At 43.2% G+C, this 27,874-nt stretch overlaps 1 protein-coding gene across 1 annotated transcript in view; it reads right to left on the bottom strand.

Moving 5' to 3' along the window:
* The window catches only part of DENND1A (DENN domain containing 1A), a 263,127-nt gene that overhangs the window by 170,118 nt on the left and 65,135 nt on the right, over positions 1 to 27,874 (bottom strand). Inside the window, exon 4 of the mRNA XM_056860470.1 lies at positions 1,790 to 1,839. Within this exon, the coding sequence (XP_056716448.1) occupies positions 1,790 to 1,839 (50 nt within the window). The remainder of the gene's footprint in view (positions 1 to 1,789; positions 1,840 to 27,874) is intronic.

The raw sequence follows: 27,874 nt of genomic DNA, 5'->3' as shown, positions 1-27,874 counted from the left end.
ATAAGAAAAGGTATGAATTGCAAATAAACATGATTTATTCAGGGGGAAAACACCCTCCATACTGCAGATGCCATGCAAATTCCTAAAAAATGGGAAAACATGTTTCTGGAGTGATTGCGATTAAGATCAGATTTCGCTTACAGTCAAAAATAGTTCTTGACGTTTCTTATGCAAGTCTAAGGAGTTGACGCAAATGGGTGCCTTGGAACAGCAGGGGCATCGCTGCACACAGTGTGAATAGGGACCATGGAACTGGAAAGGAAATGCCTTCAAAACAACCAGCATCATCTGTTCCTTTTCCCGTGTGCCACAATTATAGGAACTAGAAATCCCTTGTGAGTCTTAAGGCCATCCAAGAGTCCTTTCTTGAATATGACCAAACAGGTGTCACAAAGAAAGGAGCTTCTGGGAGCTGACAAGGGTGGATTCTCCATTCTGTCTCCTGGGAATCCTCTTCAAGCCTTACAAGGCCATCTTTAGTCAGCTCTAATACCCAGAGTTAAGCAGGTGCAAGGAAATTTTAATTTACTTTGATAGAAATGTTATACTTTAATGGCTATTTGGGGATTATTTGTTTTGGTAGGTCAAATATCTGAATGTCCTCAACCTGCCCCTCCAAGTTCTCCAGGTGGGGCATGGTAGGAAGTTAAAATAAATGAATAAAATAAATGCCGGTCTCTCTCCCATTAAAACTTTCCTAACAAATGGCTCATAACCAAACTGTTCAGCCTGTACTAATACACCTCATTACCCAAAGGTCAGGCTACACATAACATTCTCTGTAAGCACATAAACTACCTTAATCTAGTTGGTCCATCTAGAAGAGCATTTTTCTCCTGACTGGCAATGGCTCTCTAGGATCACAGAAAGATCTTCCCCAACACCTGCTAACTGAGATTCCCCAGGACTGAACCTCGTGCCTTCAACATGCAAAGCAGGTGCTCTGTGGCTAAGTCACATCATTTTGATATTGAACTTGAACTTAATACATTCTACACAACAAGTTACCTAAATTACAAAACTCAGTCTCACCTCCCAAAATGTTGTTTCAACACTCTTCAAGCAGTTCTTTTTTCCTCTTTACTGTCCTGGGCCTTTATTTGTTCACACAGCCATTTATCACTGGTTGTGGTGACCCTCAATGAATTTGCCATAATGTCAGAAACTGTACTGTAAGGCACGAGTCTTCAGAGCTAATAGGTAGTGAAGGCACAGAAAAAAGCAGCACCAAGAAGAACTCCATCAAAACAATGCAAATATTTCACAATGGGTATCTATAACCAAACACGTAAGTCACTTAGACATTCCCTGAAGCAAACCATTTCATTATGGCTCAGCCCTGCTCCAAATGCAGATATCCAGTGATGGGGGGGAGGGATCATTTTATTACCCTAACCTAAACTTTAGACTCTTTAGAAAGCATTGCAGTAATTACAGTGACTCTCACTTAATTTGCAGAATAGCTGCAAACGCCACATATTATCAGCTGTAGGTGTACAGCCATTAAAATCCACCAAGTTTAACTTTGGCATTAAAAGCTTCATTAGAAGCAAGAAGAAACTGATTTGACTGTTGCCGATGCATGGTAAAATTAAAACTTTTTTTGATGGTGCCTATAAAAACCTTCGAGGAAAGGATATTGCCACTATAATTTACACTTGGGTGCTTTAAATCATGTTCAAGGAGACAGAGCATTAAGAAAGGCATGGTTTTTATTTTCTGAAACCGTTTTATTGACAGAGGCTTGTTTGTTTTTTCATTCTTGTAAAGTGCAGAAGTCTGACACTACCTGTCCACATAGAAGGGGAAGCAGAACTTGGTCAGAGTCTGTAGAATATCCTGTGAAGAGAGAAAAAAGAGAAAGAGAGAGATAATTTATACATCTAATGGGACCAATAAATGTAACATTAACCACAGAACACAATCTTGCAACTCTGCCCTGAAGAAACAAGAGACAGATGAAGAGAAATGCACTTTATCAATTACATGGTAAGAGTATCAGGCAGTCAATCAGGGGAAATAATAAACATGATCAAACTTCATTAAAAATGAAAAATTAATCAAGATTCACACATGGCCAAGCAGCAGGAGCCCTCCAGCAGCCCTCCAAAGGGAAGGAGGAGGCTGGGCTGGCGTGTGTTAACTTGTCTCTGGGGAGAGTCTCCGGCCTGACCATATGGACACCAGCGAACACCATCAAACCATGCCGGCTCCTTGGGCTGGCAGAGTTTCCTCTACTGGCACTGTGCTTGCCTATTTCCCAGGAACAAGAACAGCCAGGAGGTGGGAAATGCTACCCAGCATCAATAGGGCAATTCCTAAGACAAAATAAAGGCAAAGAGGGCTTCTCAAGAGCTGCCCTCCCCATGCTGGACCACTCACCACAATTTGGAGGAACAGCAAACAGCAGGTTTACTTTTAAGAGAGTTTATCCAAAGCCAGTGCAGGCTTATGTTAGAATAAAAAAAACTTACTAGCCTTTAAGGTGCCCCAGCATTCCTGTTTATTTTATCCAAATAAGTGTATTTAGCCAACGATAACTCCAAGCCAAAGACAGCTGAGTTGTTTATAACATAAACTGGGGGAAGGGCTTAAAAAAATCCCCATTTGTATTCACAGTACTAAAAAGTAAAAGAACTTTTTAAGGTAACCTGCATGGTGCACCCTTTCCCCCTGAACATGACTTTGAAATGCACCACTGAGAGACCAAGATCCTGTTTGTTGAATGGAAGTTCAAGAAGCAAAGTCAACTCAGTGGGGCAGCCTGTGTGTGTGTGTGTGTGTGTGGTTTGCAAGTGCCTCCCTCTGCACAGCAACCCTGGACTTCCTTGGTGGTCTCCCATCCAAATACTAACCAGGGCTGACCCTGCTTAGCTTCTGAGATCTGACGAGATCAGGCTAGCCTGGGCCATCCACTACCCATTAAAAAAAAACCTGTCCACAGCAAGACATGGCTGCAGGAAAAGGAGTTACCATCCAAAGTGAAAGCTTTCACTATTATCACTGTCTATCAACTACATCTCCAGAGCCCGTTATCAACATATTTACATATCCAAGAAAGAAAGAGGGGTGGGGGTCCCTTTGCTCGCTCTCTTTTGTTTGACGTTGAACTAATACCACATTAAACAAACCTACCCACGTGATAAAATTAATGATCGATTTACAAACGGAGCACTTTCCAAGCCAGTAATAATAAATTATCTGTGCTAACAGAATTGATGCTTCGTGCTTCATTTATTTTTAAAACCACTTCCATCATTTAACAAATAAACCACATCAATCTAATCACCCATTCAATGGAGCAGAAAACATATTGACTCTCCTGGCAGGAACATGGTCCTCCTACACAATTCAATTGAGCATGTCCCCTTGCTTAATACATTTTCATGCTCAGTTGTTCTACACGGTACTACCTCTTCCCTTCCTTTCTCTTTCTCCCCCCCCCCCACACCAAAAGAAGTCAGGGAATAAGACAGAGAAGGGTCCCCCCCCCCAAACTTTAAGAATTATGGACTACAAAGAAACAGCCAAGAAGAAAAGACGGGAATGTTTTCTCCTCACACACATACATAAGAGGCATAATCTATAGTGGGGGCATTTCCCCCCACACACATACACACACAGGGCAAGGGGTCCTCTTTAAAAACCATGGCTTTGGAAATGCCCAATTTACCTCCCATCAACTGCTGACACAAACCAAACACAACCAGCTAAGTATTATGTCCTGTGAAGTGTTCACTCTGTATGCGGCCTACCTTTCAGAGCTGTAGTAAGGTACTCTATGGTACTGTAGAAGAAGCGCTTTGAATGCTCAAATGCCTATATAAATGGTAAGTATTACTCTTACTCTTTTTGCAGTCCTTTGTAGGTAGCAAAATAATGTAGCAAGCTCCCAGGATGCCTCTTTGGCTTCCAAGATTCGGGAGGAATTCTACTGTTGTCTCGCTGTAATCCTTATAACTCTATAAAGCAGGCCAGCTGTATTATCACTACATTGCAAATCTATTGTAAACACACAGGGCTGACAGGAAATGGCTTGCCTAAGGCTACTGCGTGACTTTTTGGGAAAGGACTCCTGGATGATTGCTCAGTTTTACCCATTAAACTATACCAGCTCCCATGCCATACAAGAGCTTTTCCTTTAAAAATGGGACCCACAAAAAGTACCAACAATAGTAGAGTGCTGGATGGTGTAATAAACAGTGACTTAAATGTCTGCACATTTCCACCATTAACCCCAAGAACACAACAGAAGAGATCTCTTCATCTGAAAGACTCACTATTCATAAGAGCTGCATCACCAGCTAAAGTCTGTTGTGTTCCATGATGCTTTTTAGATCAAAGCTTTGGTGACAACAATGCAGGCAGAACGTCAAGCACATGTAGACAGCTGTTAATGTTTGCCCCACATCTCGGGAACTCTCTACTACTGGCCACTCACCCCAGCTTGAACATCTGATAGCACTGCAAGACTTATTTTCAATTTGGCCTGGTGATGGTGAAGGTTAAGTTGGTGAAAGGGAGCACGAGTTGATAATTCAGTAGTTCCTATTTTACTAGCCCAGTACAGTATATGTCACATGAAGACTATCACATCTACTGAAGCGTTACTACATTTTTATCCCAGCCTTCCTCCAAGGAGTTCATGATGTACACACATAGACACCCATCCTATTTTATCCTCAAAATCATCCTGTGAGGTAGGCTGGGCTAAGAGAGAGTGACTGGCCAAAACTCACCCACAGCCAAGTTAGGATTTGAACCCAGGTCTTGTCTTAATCCAATACTCTAACCATGGCATTACACTGACTTTAAGGTACCATGGAAACATTATTTCTGCTATCTCTCTGTTGACGTGTATGTGCTGAACTTCGTAGCTCACCAAAAACATTTAACATCAGACAGATTACAAAGTGAGTAGATGGCCTAGGATAGGGCAGATCAACAGCTGCAAACACAACATCAGAAACCATCACCCAAACAAAATCACGTGGTGGAAATGTGAGAGAAATAGACATTTCACTATTTCAGACCAAAATGATATAACGGTTGGAATGGTGGTTGATATTCCATGTAAACCCGAGATATTCTTGTTAAATCTGGTACCTAATCTAGATAAGATCAACTTTGTATGGTGTTACATATGATAACTGTGGCTAGAACAACCTTTGCCAGTCACTGGAAACAAAAATCAACTCCAAAGATAGAGGAATGGCTGGTTAAAGTTAAAGAAATATATGTTTTAATTAAGCAAACAACATATCAGAAAAACAGAGATACAATAAGATTGGATGCGGTATGGTCACATACAATAAGTAAAATAGAGAATTTCATAAATAAGGGTGGGAAAGAGGAATGTGTTGCACTCAGTCAGGACGTAATGATGAATATGAAGACATAGAAATAAGCTGTAGCATGGGAGACTTGATCTTATTTTATTATGAGTGTGCGTGTGTGTGTATTGTATCTTAAATTACGAAGACTGTCAGTAATTCTGCTTTTTTTAGCTGTTATTGTCATTGGTTTTTTTCTAATAAAATTTTTAAAAAGGGAAAAAAAGAAACCATCACAACGTGTGTAGTGGCTCAAGCATTTCCAAAAGTGAAGTACCATCTCCATGATGTTGTTTTAGCAATTGGATGGCCCAGGCTAGCCTGATCTTGTCAGATCTCAGAAGCTAAACAGGGTCGGCCCTGGTTAGTACTTAGATAGGAGACCACCAAGGAGTAACAGGGTTGCTATGAGGAAGGCAATGACAAACCACCTCTGTTAATCTCTTGCCTTGAAAACCCTACTGAGTCACTGTAAGTCCGCTGAGACTTGATGGCACTTTACACAGACACACATACAGTAGATCTAGGAGTCCCAAAACAACTCACAGTCAACTCCCCATACCACCCCTTAGGCGGGGAGTAGTATTAATGTCTGATTGAAAGAGCAGTGTATTGTGCCCCCTCCTAGAGCTAAGGACTTGCCCCCACCTCCATCTTACTCCCTCAATAGCCTTAATTGTACAGTCCCTTCAGCCCTACCACAAGCCACATTTTATTACTGTGTGTTTCTTTCCTTCCAGTACCCCCTTAACTGTTTGAGATCAGCATCCTTTTGGAACTGTGAACTCGCACTAAGACAATTCTCTCTTTTGGACAGCTAACTCTGTTTTGTTGTGGCAAGCAGGCAAAGACAGTGACAAGGTGCCTTCATTTGTTTGGGGGGGGGGAGTCTGGATCCCCCTTGTGCCTGCATGTGACAAAAACTGTACATGCCTTCTCTGCCTCCCCCCCTTCTTCCCCACCAACAGGGTGGAGGGGGGGGAACACAAAGAAAGAGGACACAGCTGAGAAGATGCAAATTACTCCGGAGCTGCTGCCACCAAGGTTCCCAAGGGCAGCGTGTGCCAGTTTTCTGGATCAATCCTCAAGTTTACGTTTTCACAGGTTTTTTTATACACAGTTTGATTTTTAACATTTTAATGAGCATTTTTTTAAAAAAAGACAGCATGAATCTACACAGCCAGCCGCCAGATTTAAAGTGCGGGACGTGAACTGGGTCCCAGGAGACTACGAGGAGAGCTGTCTCACCACTGGCTCTAGGACATTTGCCACCTGGCTCCAATGTCTCCACCCCACCCCCAGTCCAATTCTTTTCATAATCAAAACACTGCTGACATTATAAGCCCCCCTTGTGGGTTTTCTAAAGACCCTCTTCATTGATCCAGTCAATGCGTAACTTATCGGAGACAACACAGCACTCATTGATTAAGCTAGGTTTCAGCGGTAAAGTTTTCAAAATAAATGAGCCAAGAGGACAGCAATCCAACCCCCTCATGTCACAGAGTAACCCACAAAGGGATTGCCCTCCCCCCCAACATGCTCACCCCAGATAGATGCTTAGAGGGTGATGCAAGCCACCACTTTTCATGCAAGGAATTTGGGCAGGTAAGGTAACGTTTTATTTTATTCAGAGCACTGGTTGAGAACTGTACAAATGCCATTGATAGCGTCGGCATAGATAACTCAGAGGGACAACTGAACCCCGGTTTGCTATATCCACGGCCAGTCCTTTAACCAGGACACCACAATTTGTGCTGTATTCAGATGCAATGCATTCTGCACAAGGGTGCACAATTCCTTGCCTCAAAAGATCATTTAAAGTTTACAAGCAGGCAGACAAGAAATAAAGAACTAATGATATCCGGTGGCAAGAGCCAGGAGAGAGAAAAACAGAAAAGCAAAACAAGTCTGAACTGAACCTTTTCACATACATCGCTGCCTGCAGCCCAAAACCCAATCACTGCCCCACAGATTTAGGGTTTGTTCCCAGCCATTTGCACTTGCCTGGGTTTTAGAAAAGGGCCTTGGGGATAAACTCTCAGCTACTGAGCTAATGGGTCCCCACCTATCCCTACGTCTCCTTCATTCCTTTGGAGCATACTCATTCCCAGTGCAAACTGAAGTCCAAAGAGGTGGGTGTTGTACCCAACCAACAGCACAGCAACAGCCACAGGTGAAGGTTTAATGGACAGGGAACCTACAGGATAAAAGCCTAATCTTACATCAGGCTTTGCCCAAGAGCCTGTTTTTAATGCCAAAGTTCAACCTCTGGTTGGGACAGACACACACACACAGAGACAGAATCAAGCAGCAAAAGCTCTATGAATTTCCCTCGCCTCTGGATGGGGGCAACATGCATGCAGCCTTAAGCATCAGCATGCTCCCTTGCAGAAACTGACCACTAGCACTGGACTGAAAATTACAGGAGAGGGAATCTAACTAGAACATTGCCAGCATGTACCTCCCTTACTGAACAGATTAAGAAAAACAGAGTTGCACTTACCTGTAACTGTTGTTCATCGAGTGGTCTTCTGTGCAGGCACGCATGGGACTGCGCTTGCGCAGGCCAGCCGCGGAGAACTGACTAGAAAGCTTTTAGGAGCTTCAGAACGCCTGGAGCGCTCCCCCTCCCCTCCGTCCCAGGCCGAGAGCAACGGTCCGCCCAACGGTCAGTTGACGGAGGGAGGAGGGGCGCTCCCCCCTCAGTTCTCCCTTCGCCGCCGTGGAAGACCACCATAGCCACCAAGCAGTAGCCCACAGCGGGGAAAGGAGGGAGGGATGCGTGCCTGCACAGAAGACCACTCGATGAACAACAGTTACAGGTAAGTGCAACTCTGTTTTTCATCTTCGTGGCTTCTGTGCAGTCCCGCATGGGAGAATAGCAAGCTCACCTACCATGGAGGCGGGTGTGGGCTTGTCACCTAATTAAAAGACAACTCTCACAAACAGCTGTTTCCTCCCTGGAGACCACATCTACAGGGCAATGCCAGAGGTATGTGGATCGAAGGACCAGGTTGCCACTTTAGAAAAGCCTCAGAAATCTGTCATGGCAAGGAAAACAGCGAAAGAGACATGAGCCCTGTTGCAAAAGGCCTCCATATGGAGTGGACAGCATAGTTCAGCATTGCTATAAACACCATCGGGAAACCGTTTCCAAAGAAGCTGCTGGTTCAGCCTTCCATGCACTAGACCAATAGGTTGTTTAGGTGCTGCATGGAACCTGAAGGACATGGTCTTCAGGCACTTGATTGCATGAAGAGATTGCTCAGTTAGCGACTGAGGATTTAGAAGAAAACAGGTTCGGCAACGGGACCTTACCCAAGGTCGAACTTCAATCTAGGTAATACTACCTTAACCTGATGAAAAGTGATCACAGACCAATAATTTAAACAGGTTAAATGACAGCAACCAAAAACAGCACCTTAGTGGATAAAAGAAAAACAGGTTAGATGGTGCCATTATACAAAAGGTTTAAAGCATAATGCAAAGAATAATAAGGGCATTAGCGTAGGGAAACAAATTAGACTAGCCAAGGCCCTCAAACCATTAGAAAACTGGTGTTGCAAATACTGAATAAGAATTAATCAGGAAACAGAGGGCTGAGATGACCACCAGATGTGCTTGACGGGAATAACAGCCAGGCTAGTATCATTTAATGAGTAATGACACACCCCATATAAAGGTGAAGTAAGAGGTTGCAAACCGTCTGACCCTGATCATTCAAAAAAATGAGCCCACTTGGCAGCATAAGATGACTATCTGTGTGGTATGCATAATACTGTTAACAACCTTGTGACTCTAGGTAGGTCCCGTTAGATGGTTGAGATGACCACGCCACCCACTGTAGTGAAGCGACATTGTGGCAGAGAAGGAAGGGGCTATGCCCTGATCAGCTAGTCTTCTTGAGAAAGTACTCGAAATCCCCATCAAAAGTAATCTACAGATTGGGAACACAAAAAATTGTGGTCAATAGGGACCTATGAGCATCACTGGTGTCCTGAGTCTGTGAAGCCAGGGAACAAAAATGCAGCATTAAAATAAATGTGACCAGTGAAACTGGAGAATCTCTCCGACGGCCTCATGGCATCCAGTGTTCTGTAGGAAGCAGGGACATATTGCATCTGCACTTGAGATAATAGGACTCTACCTGGGAAAAAACCATTCCCTTAAAAAGGAAAAGCAGGGAACATAGAGTGAGGGATTACTTGTGGGTTGATGAAACCTGTCAGCTTGGAAAATCTGAGAGAGTAGGCTTCTCTCACCATCTGGACGTCCAGGAAGGAAACGTTGTGCTGTTAGGTCCTTTGCCACAACCGGAAAAACCTGGGACAGCAAGACAGGGAACTCTCCCTCATGCTATAGATATTTACATTGCCATGCTATATACACTCATAGCAGTGGCTGAAAAAAGGTACAAAATGGTACTGGATTGTCCTGACTTCCAGAAGAATAATGTGATTTCATGAAGGAAAACATTCAGGTAAACACCCTTGCACAAGTGCTTGTGAGAACCTTAGTACTGGAGAGAACACAGCACAGTTCTGGATATAGGAAGACTATGTCTTCAGGTGGTATTAGCATAGTTGCCCTGTCAGACAGGATCTGCACCACTAGTCTGGGAAGGAGCAGGAACCAAAGCGATATGCAATAGAACCAACCGTAGTAGGGGACGATGACTGGAAACATATATATTTGTTTGTTTGTTTGTTTGTTTGCCTTTGGTAAGGTATGTTTTTTAATGTCCTCTTGAAAACCCTTGTTTTGTAAATTCCGGTACCAGAGGTCTAATGTTCTTAGACTGATGATCCACAATACACACAGAGGAGTATTCCCCAGTCTCAGAACCAAGTTGAACCCCATTAGTTGTTGGTCTTGTTTTTGTTTTTTAATTTTTATTTTATTTTATTTTGAAGCCTATAGGTAGATACCCTAGGATATAGACCAGTAACAATGGTGATCAAAATTATTCCTTTTAAGAACTGATCTACATTTGCACATAAATCGTGCAGCTAAAGGGACAGAAAAACCATGGGCCCTTGAGTTGTTAAGGGCTCGAAGAAAAAACATTCAAAGTAGCAAAAAGAATGCTATCCTTTGAGTAGGGAGCAACTGGGATTACACAAATTCAACTAGCAAATCCAACGACACATAGGGCTGACAAGGTTAGAGACAGGCAAACCTGCAGGACTGGTAAAATGAATTGTCCAATAGCCAATAATCCAATTACGGATCAACAGCACCACCTGCTGACAGGAGGAATGCAAGTGCAACAAGCCTGTAACATACTGTAACATACAATTAAGATAATTGTCCTTAGATTCAGGACTACAACCAAAAAGGCTCCCAGGCAACTGAGGAAGGACATCTGAAAAGGGAAGTATCCTGAAATGTGGGCACCTGTGGATCCATATTAAGGAGTCTGAGGTCCAGTCGGGGTCCCTTATCAGCATTTTCCTTTATCCAAGATAAAAATACATAGATTAAAATTTGCGTGTTCCTAAATAAAGGGGTTTATTTGCATTGCAATATAGAGATCTCAGCTGCAATGAACTCAATATGGAGGGAACCCAGTGCCTTGGATGGTTAAGAGCACCATTCAGCATTTAGCATAAATCTACCCAGGAGTTATGCATTTATTATCCTGTAGTCATGCCTGTTTGTCCCTGTATGAAAAGTCCTTGGGAAGTCAAACACCCTGTGAGTTGGGGACGTCTCCCCTTATGCTGGATAAACGCAATATGTACAAGACTTATCAGTGTACATAATTTGCTTAGGCTAATTACAGCCCTAACACTGAAAAGTGTTCTTAATGGGAGATTCAGTGCTCCTGCCCAGAGTCAAAGTGGGCAGCCCCAGCAACCCCCGGATAAAAATGGGAACCTGACCCATATTAAGATAGAAGTGTCCCAGCAACTAGCAACTGGGTGAGGGATACTGTAAGAGGAATCAAGCATCCTCTTTTAGCTTTATATAGATTTCCCACCTTCTAGGGAAAAGAAGCCAAATGTATACCATATTGGTTTCGCATAACACAACTCCTTGTCAGATCCGACTTCGAATCTGAGGGAGATTATAAAATCTTCCAAGCCTATGCCATCCAGATTAAGTATTCTAAATAGAGCTGAATGACCCCATGGGTGAGACAGGCAGGAACCCAGATGGGTTACACATGAGAGGAAGCGTATTATGAGCCCTCGCTCCTTGACGCCAAGGTGACCATGTAAATTGACTTCGAGGTCGGTGGGAAGACACTTGTCACAGAGGGGATGAGTGTCTATACACCCATGGGGATATATGTATTCCCGCAGGAGCATCCCACGGAGAGGCTCAGGGAACATAAGGGGGGGGACGGAACATGGCTGAGAAGCCTTCCCCACATGCTGGACAATGCTTCAGCCCAAGCTTGCTTACCCCACTAGCGACGGCGATGCCTGACGTCGAGGGAAGCGGGGGGGGGGGGAGCTGCAATGCTGAGATTCCTCCCCTTCTCCGAACAGATGCCGCAGCAACAGACAGCTGGCATGGAGGCAAACTCGAACCCGCTCATCTCGGCATCGAGGAGGAATCGGTGTATGACATCGACAAGAGCCAGGTGGCTGTTGTGTTGGTGCGTCAGAGGTGAGCCAACGTCGAGGCTTTTACACCCTGAGGAGTAGGTGTTCCCACCTCCTTGGAATTGCTCGACCTCGAGACCTCTCTCTGCACGTCATGCACCTTACCTTACCTTACCTTAGGGGACTGATCCCCTAGTGCTGTAGACTAGCAGGCTTTCCACGGAACCTGTTGACGTCGAGACATCATCCATGCATGTCATGGGGTCCAGAGCCCCTAGCACCACAGTAAAACGGCTTTCCACGCAGCCTGTCGACTTCAAGGTCTCATCCATGCACATCGTAAGGGACGGAACACCGAGCCCCTAGTGCAACCATACAGTGGCTTTTCTCAGCCTGTCGACTTCAAGGTCTCATCCATGCACATCGTAAGGGACGGAACACCGAGCCCCTAGTGCAACCATACAGTGGCTTTTCTCAGCCTGTCGACTTCAAGGTCTCATCCATGCACATCGTAAGGGACGGAACACCGAGCCCTTAGTGCAACCATACAGTGGCTTTTCTCAGCCTGTCGACTTCAAGGTCTCATCCATGCACATCGTAAGGGACGGAACACCGAGCCCCTAGTGCAACCATACAGTGGCTTTTCTCAGCCTGTCGACTTCAAGGTCTCATCCATGCACATCGTAAGGGACGGAACACCGAGCCCCTAGTGCAACCATACAGTGGCTTTTCTCAGCCTGTCGACTTCAAGGTCTCATCCATGCACATCGTAAGGGATGGAACACCGAGCCCCTAGTGCAACCATACAGTGGCTTTTCTCAGCCTGTCGACTTCAAGGTCTCATCCATGCACATCGTAAGGGACGGAACACCGAGCCCCTAGTGCAACCATACAGTGGCTTTTCTCAGAGCCTGTCGACTTCGAGGTCTCATCTATGCACTTCATAGGGGACAGAACCCCTAGTGCTGCAGCATATCCAGTCCTTATCACAGCCTTTGGGTTGAGACCTCTTTCCACACACGTCGTGGAGATAACCTAAGCATTAGTAAAGCCGGATTTCCTCACAGACATTCGAACTGGAGAAACACAGCCTGAATGACTTGTAAAAATGAAAAAGAGACAAGATTAAAACAAGTATCTGAAACAAAACCAACCATTAATTAGTGGCATACTTATTCTGCATTTGGCAGAATTGTCAAAGAAAGTGATATTGGCAAAACAGACATCAAATGCTGAAAGAAAAGAATTTCTGAGGTAGAAGAAAAGACACAAGTCTCTCAAATAGAACAAGCATTATTAATTTGTACCATACTATTGTACATTTGGCAAATTTGTTAAATAAAGCCACATTGACAAAAGAAAAGAAATCAAATCCTGAAGAGAAGACCTTTCTAAGTGAAAGAAAAGACATAAGTCTCTTATACAGAACATAATCATCGTTATTTTGTGCTATAATCCTTTCATATTTGGCACATTTGGTACATCAAACCATATTGGCAAAAAGGAAATCAAATCCTGAAGAGAATTTTTTTTTTTTTAAGTAAAAGAAAAAGCACAAATCTCTCAAACGTAACAACAGTCATTATTTTGTGCCATACTATTTCTACATTTGGCACAGTTGTTAAATAAGATTATATGGGCAAAAAAGAAATAAAATCCTGAAGAGAAATTTTCTCTGAGGTAACAGAAAAGACGCTCTGAAACAAAGCTAGTGCTCTCTCCACGGCGGCGAAGAGAGAACTGAGGGGGGAGCGCCCCTCCTCCCTCCGTCAACTGACCGTTGGGCGGACCGTTGCTCTCGGCCTGGGACGGAGGGGAGGGGGAGCGCTCCAGGCGTTCTGAAGCTCCTAAAAGCTTTCTAGTCAGTTCTCCGCGGCTGGCCTGCGCAAGCGCAGTCCCATGCGGGACTGCACAGAAGCCACGAAGATGAACCATCCTTCGCTGTTAATTAAAAAACTTCAACCTGGGGATGTAGCAATGGATTGGGCCTTTCTAATCTTTACTGCCTACCTAGCAGTCAATGTTTTCAGAGGGACCTCCAGGCAAACTTGAACAAACACTGCAGTGAGGGCCGAACTAGAAGTTACGGTGTCCACATTTGCCGATGCCATTTTAAAGCTGAAGTCGGCAGTTCAAATACGCCCACAGCATGGTGAGGAGATTCTTGTCATTCTCCCCTCCCCCCCGCCCTCCGTACACCTTGTCAAGTGCTGAAACAGCACGTTTTGGCACTTGAAAAGTTACACGGGGTGGGGGCAAGATTACCTGGTCCCACCATTCTGGCATTTTTAGACGCTGACTTTAAAATGGCAAAAATGGCATCGGCATCCCCAGGTCAGACCCATGGACGCTGTAATGTCTGGTTTTGGCCCTGAAATGGGTTAGAGGAGCAGGTTCACCCCTGCTGGAGGAACAGAAAAGAAGAAAACTACACAAGAACTGAGACAATTACGTTGTCCTCATCATGGTAACAATCATCCCATAAGGGGAAATCTGAATCTACACCAAGGAAAGACAGAAAATCAGCAGCAAAAAGTGATGCTTAAGAATAGACAGAAGGCTTACTGAGGAAGAGGCTTACAAGTTTCACTCAGACAAGGTTGTTTCAGTAGACAAGGAAAAGGAAAAATTTGGGACACAAGTCTTGCTTCTGTGGGTACAGACAGGTTGGTTTTGGTAAGGAACTGGAGCCTTAGCAATTGCACAGAATATATGTGGTAGGAAAATCTGTACGGCAAGTTAAATGCCGAATTCAAATCCTTTGTGAATGACATAAAGGAAAGTTTGTTAGTGATAAAACAGATGCATCAAAGCAAATTCAACACTAAAGAAATCCCTGCCACATTAATGGTTTTTCTTTGGTTGGTTTTTGCACATGTGATAGCAGCTAGCAGTCCTTAGCTGCCATTATTTAGTGCCATTTTGAAAACCACCATCAAAAAAGCATTCCAATAACAGTTTTGAGTTGCTGGTCAATTACCTCTCTGTTTTTAAAGACCAGTCTCTATGGACAATCAGAGAAGACTGGCTGGAGAATGCTTGCACATACATAGCTCTCTTCTTGCTTTGAACAGAAGAGAGAAAAAGGTAACCATGAAAAATAAACTAGTTTATTTAGAAAAGCCATTTGCCTTCAAGGAGCAGAAGAGATGTTAGAGATTAGTTCTGAAAGCAAAGCAAGCGATTTATGAATTTTAAGTTTTAAATCCAAACAAGTACACAAACGTGTAACTTTTCACTGTTCGTGTTTGACAGGGGGAACAACATTCATTATCAGTCTTGAATTTTTTAAACTTAATTTGTGCCTGCTTCTTCAAACTCACCCACCCCCCAAAGGCCATCAGTCCTTCAAATCTAGTTTGGACATTTCACAGGAGGTGGCTCCCAGCCTCCCTTAGGTCTTGCTCCTTATACAACATACGTAAAAGCAGGAGATAATGGGTCTGTGTTGAATTCACTGCTCTATACAGTTCCTCCTGGGACACAGACATAGCAGATGTGATAAAAAAAAAACTGTTCTGGAGAAAAATAGTTCTGGTTTGAGCTTTAATGGCATTCACATGCAAAGAAAGGAAAAAAGGGGAAAGAAGGGAAGGGGAACTGCTTCTACTCTCCTGCCAGTGCAAAATGTAACACAATCACAATTAAATAGCCTTTTTTACATTTCAGACCCTTCTGAAGGATGAAATAAAAAAAATTCTAATTCATGCTAAGCTGAAAGCTGAGGTATCTGGGATGCCACTTTGGTGTAGAAAATTATACAGAAAGAAGAATTCAAAGCATTATGTTTAATTTTTTTTATTATTTAACTCCCCTTGGCCCCAGTCAAGGGCTCAAAATCCAATGCTACTGCATCTGCATGCACAGAACCTACAAAATATGTAAAACTGCTCAGTGACTTAACCTAATTCAAGTTCATTTATATAATACATACACATCCACACACACCCTGCAGCCAATATACAGGGTACAAAAAGAGCATACTATGGGTGGAATGCCCTTTCATTCTGAAGTCAAGACCTTTCACCATTTTGTTTCCAAATCTTCATTAAGAGAGCTTGAGAATGCTTCTGGCGAGTACTACATTTGCCCAGAAATGGTAGAATTCTACTCTCTTAAAGCAGCTTTTTGAGAACAGTTTCCCAAAACACCTATGTTCTGCTTTCCACGGGCAGACTTTCTAAATACCAGTGCCAGTCCAAATGGCATACCCTCTTAATCAGCAGCCTTCCTTCCCCTGGTGGGACTTTTGCCAATAAATACAAACTTTAAAAACAGTTTTCCTTTTTTAAAAAAAAATGGAGTAAGAAGAGAGAAAAAATGATCATTTTCAAATAAATCCAAATATATGCAAATCTTTTTATAAACATCCACAAACATTTATTTAGCTTTTCAAAAGTTGGCCTTGTTTGAGAGCATGAAAATGGGAAAGGGGGGGAGATGCAAAGGACAGCTTAGAGGCTGGCTCCTGCCATAAATATTCAGAAGGAAGATTATAGGATCCGTGTTCGGCTGTCTTCGGCTTCTCTAAAGTCCACATAGAATAGCAAAGAACAAAACTAACGAGAAGGAGAGCAGATGTTAGACAATGCAGCGGCCCTCTCTTTCCCTCTCTTACCCTATCCCCCTCCCCCTGCCTCCCTTGGCTGTACTAAGGGGCTTTCATTCCCCCCCCTTCAATATGGTTAGGTCATTCAAGGATTCTCCTATAGACTGTGCATTGTGGCTGAGAGCTATAAGCTGGACCTCTGTCAGCCTTCCAAAAGTTCCCAATAAAAAGCATTATGCAAATTCTACTGCTCTCCTACCCTCTATTTAGAAAAAGCAGAAAAGGCCTCCAATAGGCAGCCATTGGAGTATTGCAAGTCCCAGCCTTCATTTCTGTATGGCTGTGTTTGCCTGAGGGCCGTGCTGCTTGTTTTGACAGTGGATCCCCCCAGATAGTTGGGATTAGTCGAGCTTGTTTAGATAAACTCGAAAATCAAGGCCTTCTCGAGGTAGACGGCTGGATGTAGCTACCCAGTTTCCAGCTGCTGCCTTCTTTCATCCCCAAACAACTGCCGATCCACAGTAGCTATCACAGCCACAGGCTATCTCCCATACATAAGTAAGAAATTAAAGGCAGCTAAAAGAAGCCTTTGTAAGTCTTAGTGCTAAAATAAGGAACCTGTATCACATAGTTTAGACATGTTATTCAAGCAAAGCACCAGCGAGGCTTTGTAAAGGATAGCTAAACGTTTGAAGACTGCTGCCCCTTTTCACAGAAGTAGGCATCCTGTTCTTACAGACCTTTCTTGCCATGAATTGCAAAGGGGAAAAAAGAGGGGAGTTTGCAGAGCCCTTCAAAAACATGTGTCGCCATTTACCTAAAAAGGTTATACTGGAATGACGGAGGTGACGATGACAATGCAGTGTGGTCTGATGAAAACACACACAACCTTGGGTTTTAAGGCATCTTTCTACAGCAAGGGCTTTAAACTGGTGATAATACATCCTGAGTTCATCACATGCCATTCTTTCCAAACTATGCTGCAGGTATTTAAAAACAGCAACAATGAGAAATGAGCTAAAGAGACTGGATGTCCCAGAGCTTTTCATATAGGGTGGTTGTCCTGGTTATTCTATTTGCTTAACGTTTGCCAGTTTTTTCCCACCATTCACAGTTCAAGAATCCAGACAAGATGCTCCGAGTGTGCAAGGATGCGTGTAGCACATACAAAACCCTGCATGAAGAGACTCGTGGGCTCAGGGAATTACTGAAATGTAAACACTGAGTAATTGCTGGAGCAGCAAAGGCTGGGGCAAATTAAAAAAGGAAGCCCAGCAACGGGTCAAAGGAGAGTAAATATCTTAATTCTTCCTTTGCACTCACAGCAGTTGATTCAATTAGCAAAGAGGACTGAAAGAAAGAGCAGCATAACTTGAGGGTACCAAAAGAGGCAGGGACAGCAGAGTTTACAGAACCACCTTGCAACGAAAGAAAAAGTTCAACCATCCAGCTACTGAAGTCTAAGATGGTATCAAGCCCAAAATATGGAAGTCTTAGCTTGTATTTGCCTGGCCTTGTATAAAAAACATGACTTGGGCACTGGAGTAAGAATGTGGAAGGTTCTCCTGTCCACATTTCACAACACATTAAGCTTGACAAAACAGAGCTATCACGAGCTGAATTGTCATAATTAAATTTTATTTATTAAAATATTTACACACCATTTTTTGGAACACACAAAGCAATTTATAAAAGCCATGGCAACAACCAAGCCAAGCACAGAACACATTCTAAACCTAACAGTTTTCAATATAAAATACCGTATTTTTCGCTCCATAGGACGCACCTTTCCATAAGACGCACCTAGTTTTTAGAGGAGGAAAACAAGAAAAAATCTTGTTTTCCTCCTCTAAAAACTTGTCCTATGGAGTGAATGCCCTGGGAGCCGGGCAGGGCCGCACAGAGCGAGCCGGCGCACGCGCCCAGCCGGCGCTGTGCGCCCCCCCCCCGCCTCCCAGCTGGGAGGCGGGCGGGCGCACAGAGCCGCCTCGCATTGTTTCAGCGCGCCAAGCTGGCTCTGTGTGCCCGCCCGCCTCGCCAAGCCGGCTCTGTGCTCTCCCCCCGCTTTCCAACTGGGAGGCAGGCGGGTGCACAGAGCTGGCTCGCGTCGTTCCAGCGCGCCAAGCCGGCTCTGTGCTCCCCCCCCTGCTTCCCAGCTGGGAGGCGGGCAGGCGCACAGAGTGGGCTGGGAGGCGGGCGGGCGCATAGAGCGGGCTCGCGTCGTTCCAGCGTGCCAAGCCAGCTCTGTGCTCCCCCCCGCTTCCCAGCTGGGAGGCGGGCGGGTGCACAGAGCCAGCTCGCGTCGTTCCAGCGCGCCAAGCTGGCTCTGTCCTCCCCTCCCGCTTCCCAGCTAGGAGGTGGGCGGGCGCACAGAGAGGGCTGGGCGGGCGCACAGAGAGGGCTGGGCGGGCGCACAGAGCCGGCTGGGCGGGCGCACAGAGCCGGCTGGGCGTGCTGGAACGGCGCGAGGCAGCTTTCCCCGGCCGCCTCCCAGCGCGCCCAGCCGGCTCTGTGCGCACATTCGCTCTATAAGACGCACAGACATTTCCCCTCACTTTTGAGGAGGAAAAAAGTGTGTCTTATGGAGCGAAAAATACGGTATACAATTTGCCAGTTAACAAACCCAAACAGAAGCCCATTAAAATATATCTTGTATAAAAAGATCGTTTAAAACCACTGATGAAACCCTCTTCAGCTTTACTAAATGGTTATTTGGGGGGGTTTACAACACAGAGAGCCAAGTAGTACAGTGATGTCAGGGTCAGATTAGGACAAGTGAGTTACAGGTTCAAATCTCCCCTCTGTCAAGAACTTTGCTGGGTGACCTTGGGCACATCAATCTCTCCCAGCCTAACCTACTCCGTCAAGTTGTTGTGAGGACAGAAGGACAGGTCTGGCACCATCTGTTCCTTAGAGGAAGAGGTGGGTATAAAAATGGACATTCCAGAGGGACAGCTGTATTGGTCTACTGTAGCAAGACAACGATCAAGTAGCACCTTAAAGAATAGCAGGATTTATTCCAGTATGAGCTTTCATGAAATACCACTCACTTCCTCAGATACAATGAAAGAAAGAAAATTATTTTCATCATTTTGATGCAGAAAATTATAGAAGGAGAGGGAGGGAGGGAAAGGGAATACATGAGCAAAGACAGGCCTGGTATCATAAATCAACTGCTGACTCTTACCTTGGAGACCTGAACGGTTAGGCAGATTTCAGAAACATAGCATACAAATGATTGTCAGAAAGTACCAAAATAAAAGAGTGAACTATCCTGGAAGTTATCGTTGGAGAATCATACTATTTGTGCAGAACTCTTACTACAATTTTTTGGACAGTATTGTACATTACTAACATTTAGTACAAGTAAAAGTATTTTGGAATTTAAGAACTATTATTGAAAAAAAGCTAATATGAACCAGTGCCAAAAGATATGCCTTGAGGATCCTGTCTTCCAAGCTAGCCCACCAATCATTGCACATATCTGTTTATTATGCTTTGGTCCTTGACCATTTTTGCATGCACAAATTTATAAATAATCTTATAGCGCTCTCACATAAAGCCTCACTTGGATTGCTCTCCATCACATGCCCAGCTTGTATATACAAAAAAGTTGCTTCTCCAACAACGATATAAATCCACCTTATAACTACCTATAGACTCATTCCACTAGTGCCACCAACGCTTTATTTCCTAAGTCTATTCAGGTGACCTTTTTGAATAACTGTGTTTATAGAAGGGCTTTGGAGCTGTACACAGCAAAGGGAGAATGAGCTCAGTTATTGGTGACTGGCAGGTTTCAATTGCTGAATGAAGGTTCAGTGCTTAAGTTATCAAAGCAAAACCCTTAAACTTCCCTACTGTTAAGATGGCATCCAGAAGACCCATCCTCCTCTTCCCCTCCCCAGAACATACAAGGAGCCATGTGAGAATCATAAGGACTGCACACCATATACATTCATTTCACTTTTCTCTACTCTTCCTGAGAGAAGAATTTTTTTTATTATAACAGTAACATGAATGCTGAAGAGAGGGTGGCTGCAGTTCTGTAGTTAATGTTCAGCCCCTGACAAGGAAATTCAGGCTTATGGTATGGTATATTCTGTCACTTCCACTGCGCTGAGCATATAAAAAGCATTAACAGTTACAGCAGTAAAACGCTTGCATAAAACACCGGTTTTAAAGCCGCTGTATCCACGTCGCAAAGCATTTCAAGCTGAGGGACAGTAAATTAACGAAACTCTTCTAGGTTCCAGCTTCTTTTGCCAGAGCTCTACAACTGCTCCGGCAGACAGGAAAGAAACATATTTTACTGATGTCTTGAGTTTACATTATTTGCCTGAAGGAGCAAGAAAATCCAGCCGCCTTAATGCCACCTGGGCAACTGATATTGCAGCCTCAATCTCTTTTGCCTACGTTGTGAAGAAGGGATGTCCTGTCTTCAAAAAAGCTTATGACCCAAATGGACAAGGAACTACACAAGCAGGGTTCCCCCCCCCCCACATACACAAAAAAAAGGCTTCTTGCCCACTTTCTCTAAGGCACCCAGAGAGAGTCAGAACCAGAGACAGGATACCAGGCAAGAAGCAGTTTGGCAGCCAAGAATGGGAGGCTGGGAAAGGAGTTTGCAAGGGCTGGGAAGTATACTTCCCAAATATGGGTGCGTAAAATGGAGAGACATCGTCATTATATACTAGAACTGTCACACTTCTAAAGATGTAGCAGACCAAACATCTGGCTCTAAAACGACTTACTATATTTGAGTACATTTGCACAAACACCCAATTGAGTCCTGAAAGAGACACTTCCCTTAAGCCAGAGAATTTACAATGTAATAAGTAAGAGGTACCATTCCGTTAAAAGTAATATTCTCTCTTTCAAAAAGTTTAAATCCCACCAATGTTATGAAAGGTCGAGTTTTAGAATTATTATGTATTTCCACGCAGGACTGCTAACTTCATCTGCCTATGGTTCTTATTTATTTTAAACATTTCTATGCCACCTTTCAACCCCAATAGGTCCTAAGACAGCAAACATCAAAACATTAAAACATTTCAAAATAAAATAAAGTATATATAAAATAATTCCATAAACACACATAACACCAAAACCATGGAGGAGGGACAATTACAGCCATTGGGGATATGCCAAACAAAACAAAAATGTCTTCACCCACTGGCAGAAGACAACAACAGAAGAAGACAGACATATCTCCCTGGGAAGGGAGCTTCAAAATGTGGATGCCATGATCGAGGAGGCCTTTTCTTGGGTTACCACACATCTAGCCTCAGAAGGCAGGGGCATCGGAGGCAGCGCCTCCAAATACAAAGAGAAGGCAGTCCTTAAGGTATTCTGGCACTACGCCATGTGCATCTAATGTACTGTCAAGTTGCAGCTGACTTACGGCAACCCTGTAGGGTTTTCAAGGCAATATACCAACAGAGGTGGTTTGCCATTGCCTTCCTCTGCACAGCGATCCTGAAATACCCATCCAAATACTAACCAGGGCCAGCCCTGCTTAGCTTCCAAGATACGAGGATATCAGGCTAGCCTAGGTCAAGTAGGGCTTTAAAGGTCAATACCAGCACCCTGAATTGTGCCTGGAAGCAAACTGGGAACCAAATTGGGAACAAGAATGGAGTGACATGGTCCCCAAGACCCACTCCAATCAACATTCTGGATGCAGCATTCTGTACCACCTGTAGTTTCTGAACAGTCTTCAAAGTCAGCCCCACATACAGCATAGTTCAGTAATCTAATTTAGATGTTACCAGGACATGCACCACAGTGGCAAGATCTCCCACTCAGAAGTGCCAAAGCTGGTGAAAGGGCACCCCGGCTACCGCTGCCACCTGTTTATCCTGAGTTCAGGAGCACCTGTCTGCTTGTTTAGGGGAAGTACAACCCCATCCAGAACAAGAAACATCCTATATCCTGGGTCAAACCTTCCCCCCACCAGCAGCACCTCTGCTTTGTTGGTATTAAGTTTCAGTTGGTTAGCCCCCATCTGAGTACTGCTGCCCCACAAAAAGCAACAGTACTTTCACCCTGAAAGATGAACAACCAACAAAGAAATATTATTCATCAGGTTCCTGCTCTTTTAATCCTATACAGGGGTCTGCATAGCAGTAAGCCCACTAACTCATTAGGGAGCTACCTTTAAATTGATTAATCCACAGCTCAGTTAAAATCTTGAAGGCCAATTATAAACCAAACGTTGCAAAAAGAAATCTGGGAAGTCACCACTTTGCCTGCAAACTCCTTCAAAAAAAGTTACTAAGGGATTTGCCAAAAGTAGCCTTTTTGGACAGGCTTATGGAATTATAGTACTTATACACAACCTATTTAAAAATTTAAATTACACCAATTACAAATCGTATTTTATGTTTGAATTATTTAATTAGTCGTTTGAGATACTCTTTCCTATGTATATCTGAAAATTAAACTGCTTGGCTGGTTGCTGCATGCATGTTAGCAAGTTACCCACAATAGCCTCAAGGCTATTCTCCCCTCCCGAACACACATATTTCAACACAAACTAATTTTGCCAAAATTTGGCCAGCACTAGCAACAGTGACTGATATTTGCCTGCTGTAAGCAGATGTGGGACAAACATTTATAAAATTCATGAGTAGAGGGACATTATTCCCATTTGAAACAGAAATGAAATAATCGAACAAAACTGGCTGGTATTAGGTTCAGGAAGTTCCATAGAAAATATATTCACCACATTAGTACAGTCATGAGCATTGGTTTATGTGGACATTTAAATCGTGAAAGGTTAGGTCTACCAGAATGATAGCCTCTGCCCATAAGATATGGGGATAGCCTCCTACTATCTTGATCAAATTTGAGAGTTGTCATGTAAAATTTTGAATTATGTGGAACATATTAAGACAAACACAAGGTGTGCAATGGGCAAATCACAGTGTTGGAAATAAACCAAACATTTTCTGTGATAACACACACAAAGAAAAACCTCCAAAAGGCATCAAAGCTTGAGGGGTTTAATACTCTCTTCTGTCTAATCAAAATATAAAGAGCTAGGACTCCCCTTCTCCAATTTTGGGCAAGAAAGATGATGTCTGCCCATCACAGGGAGGAGACTATCTCATTTTGCCCACATTCACGGGAGACAGTCTGGTGGAGGGCAGGATTAAAGAGGCTGAACAATGAATCAACTCCTCAACAAGGGAGGGAGGGAGGGAGGAAGCCAACAATGACAGGTGTTAATAGGGAACAGTGACTAGTAAATGTGACAGAGCAGGAGACTTCACTTGGTTGAAGTTTCATACAGACAAACAGAACTTACGTTCTCCTGTGTTTCCTTTGTGCATTACGCTCTGGTGGTTAGACTTGTCATCCAGCACTTAAGTACGTGGGAGCAGCCTTGTGGGATCAGACCAGTGGTTCAGCTGGTCCATCATCCTGTTTCCTACAATGGCCACCCAAATGCCCTGCCAGACCCACAGTCCAGATTCAAAATCCAAAGTCTCCCATTGCTGCTGTCCCCTAGTACAATTTCCATTACACACCTTAACCTCTGGGCTGGGGAAGGGGAATAAGATGAGAACTAGTTACACACAAGAAGGGGGTCTGATCTTTAATTAAGTGCTTCCCTAAATGCTTTCCACCCCATACCTGCTGCATCCTTGCAACACGTTGGATTCAACACCAACTGAATGCATTAACCATTGGGTGGTCTGAAGCTTTCAATCACCACAAGATGTTGTGGAGAGGGGACTTTTGGTGCTTTAAACTGGCCCCGCCATCCATCTAGCTACCAATACAGCATAAACAGGATACCGATTTTTGGATGCTCCTGTTACTCACCTCCTCCCAAGGAAGACTTCAGAGGGATAGGAGGTATCTCAGTGTGCACACTGTAAAGCTGTGATCACAAGCCCCTCCTTGAAGCAACCTAGGATTCTCATTCACAACCTTTTCCACTCACCAAGCTTCCAGTGCCCAGAAGTTAATGCTCCCCACTCCATAAACACTACAACGAACCTACAAGCACTCTTCAGATTGGACAAGATTACAAACTTCATTCAAATATCGCCACATCCTGTACTACAAACAAATTAGTTCAACTTTCTCTATGAAACATGCAATAGGATACTCCTAATTCAAAGCAAATGAATGAATATATTAATAATGATGCTGATTGCTGAAGTACCACAAGTGATTTATAGAGTCTCTGATATCATGGTGGGTTCAATTCACAATTGTTTATATTTAAAACAAATAAGAAAAATTGCACTGAAGAAACACTTAATGTGCTTAATACATGCAAATTTCAGATTCCAATTTTAGCCTCCCAAACACATTTTTGTGCCTAAGGAGGAACTTTCAAACAGCATCCTCACATGAACACATGCTTACAAGGGACTCAGTCTACTATGAAGTTTTCCTGCATGGGCCTCAGGGAAATGAACTGTCTTAAACACTGTTCCTGTTGGTTCTTGTAGGTTATCCGGGCTGTGTAACCGTGGTCTTGGAATTTTCTTTCCTGACGTTTCGCCAGCAACTGTGGCAGGCATCTTCAGAGTAGTAACACTGAAGGACAGTGTCTCTCAGTGTCAAGTGTGTAGGAAGAGTCAGAGAGGGGTTGGGTTTGAGCTGCAGAAGTAATGTGCTGCAGAAGTAATATGCTAATCATTGTCCTGTAAGTATCAAGATAATGTACTAATGAGGGTGTGGTATGTTAATATGGAACCATTGTATCCTGAAGTGATTTGTTAATGTGTGAAATCCAAAGCTAATCTGCATGGCTATTGTTGACTGTAGCCTTTGTTAGTCTGGAGGTTTTTCAGGGCAGGAAGCCAAGCCTTATTCATTCTTAAACTCTCTTCTTTTCTGTTAAAGTTGTGCTGATGTTTATGAATTTCAATGGCTTCTCTGTGCAATCTGACAAAATAGTTGGTAGAATTGTCCAGTCTTTCTGTGTCTTGGAATAAGACTGTTCCTGTTCTTTCCAAAGGGATTCATTCTCCAAGAACTTCCCAATGGATCATGCTCCTTGGGCCACATCTCCTTCTCACACCTTTCATAGCACCTATTCCCCATGTCTTGCAGCCAGGACACTGTCCATTCCAATCTTCTCTATTTAAAAGGTAGCCTTTCAGCACACATGGTTCCACAGATGTCAATTTTACAGGGCAAATGTACGACCAATACAACATAAATATTCTCCAAATCATAGTTCCTAACATGGTAACAAAGCAAGGGTGTTTTCTGAGGTTTTTTTTTTTTTAAAAAAAAACATGTTTCTGCCATGGCTTACAGAGTTTGTACAAGAAAGACTCTTAGTTTCTATATAAAGTTGGCTATAAAATGTTTATGGTTTCTATATAAATGTATAAAGATTTCATTACAGCCCCTGCTCCTGTGCCTGCAGAAGAGGGGGAAGGGGCAAAACCTGCAGACAGCCCAAAATACCAGTTTTGAAACAATGTACCAGCCATTGTACACTAGTTCATCTAACTGTATCCATATCGGCAGGTTGTCACCATATACTACTAAGCAGATGGAGCATACATACAGGTCTCTGCAAAGAAAAATACTGCCAATAAAGGGATAGCAGGAGAAAGATAAGGGAACTACCAGTTGCATTAGTGACTCTTATTATAACATAGTAGGATGCTCATTAAAACAAAATATAATTCCAGTTTTTTTCTACATTGGTAATGTCGCTAATGTTCAAACACTTCTTTCCAATGGGTCACTACTGCAGCACTCCTCTGCAAACATCCTTCTCAGAAGGACCTTCAAAGCCTCTGACTTCTGCTACAAATCAGTGGGTTGATATCAGAATGGAGCACAGTAAAATATGCTTTCACACACAGAGCACCAGTTTTGAACCACAGCAAAAGGTAAGCAGTTACTGATTTCAGTAAGAGAGATTTAAGTACATACTTAGCTCTTCCAATTATGTTAAGAGGACATTGCACATTATTAAATGTGGCTGAATTGTGTCCATACAATTAAAAGAGGGAATATACCTAACAGCACAGTTTTGCTGAAGATCATCTTTCATGAATGAATGCATATCAGGTCACTTAAATATCAAATTAAAACAAAGATAAAATCACATCACCACAAATTTCACTCTTTAAAGCACATTCTCTTAGTTGCAATTTCTTTGACAAACTTCCTGAGAAACGCAACTGTTCTCAAAATTTGTATTGCGCTACTTTTTTTTCCTTAAAAAGGTGTATTTTTCCCAGATGATGAGATTGCTGCTTAGAATACTCCTAATAATTGGAAGGGCTGAAAATAATTTTCAACCTTTCACCTACTTGATGATGTATTAAAAAGAAGGCTTGCAGAGTTAAAGAACTACTGATAAAATTATTGTAGAGAAAGAGAGAAACCAACCCAGGTTAAAATGCACAACTTATGCACAATCCAGTGTGTTCATGTACAACTAAACAAAAAACAGGACCAGGGGAGAAAAGGAAGAATTAACAGAACTTGTTCAAACAACATGTTCAATTTTGGATGTCTAAAAATCACTAATTAAAGCAAGCTCCACTAAAAGATCCCTCCTATTTCTAAGAATTTTGGGAAATCATGGTCTACACTGTTCTTATATATACCCCGTCAATAACTCACACATGATTTAAAAAATAAAAATCCAAGGACTACTGTTGTTTTTAAACCATTGTGCAACTTTCAAGGAGAGAAATGTCGATGTGAGGGTGTCCACTTTGGTTGGTAATTACAATCAAGATTCCAGCAATGTGGCTAGCCAGCTCATTACTTCCTGCCTTTGTACCAAACCCCTTATTTACATTTCAGATTACATTTTTCATGAAACAGCGAGATCTATCGGAGCTGAGAGGGCTGAAATAATGAGGGAGAAATATTTTAATAAAAATGTATTGGGGTCCGCATTTCCGCCCGTGTCGGAAAAGAAAGGAGTTCTTCTGTAGTGACGGATCATTTATTCTGCCTCAAAATGAGAAGCAAAAAAGAGAGGGAGAGAAAGAGAGAGAGATGAAACTGATGAACTTTTACTGCCCATTTGTCTTTAGCAGACAATTAAGACAGGAGATCAAAACGGATTATCGTGCCACGCAGACAACTGGCCCAACAGTAATACATCTCCGGGACCACAGATTTGTAACCCTCCTTTTATCCCTCCTCCCTTTCTTCTTACTGCTTTTTCCTCTCTAAAGGCAATGCTAGCTTTGTGGCTCAAGGGGAGCCAAAAGGCTGCCCATCATTATTCAGCCACAGATGTCAGTCTAACCTCCCTTTTTTCTCAGGTTTCTAAAGCTGGGAGCCACAATAATTTGTGACAGATTCTTTTACTGTAAGGTACAAAGAACACACAGAATAAAACATCCAGCGGCAGCAAGGGGCTCTGATCAGATGCGCTGCCTACATGGGAAACACAGTGTATGTAAAAACAAGCGCCAAGAATTTAGACC

Source organism: Euleptes europaea, chromosome 14, assembly GCF_029931775.1.
Source record: "Euleptes europaea isolate rEulEur1 chromosome 14, rEulEur1.hap1, whole genome shotgun sequence".
In the NCBI taxonomy this organism is placed as follows: Eukaryota; Metazoa; Chordata; class Lepidosauria; order Squamata; family Sphaerodactylidae; genus Euleptes; species Euleptes europaea.
Note: the sequence above shows the minus strand (reverse complement) of the source record. Positions and strands in the feature narration are given on the sequence as shown.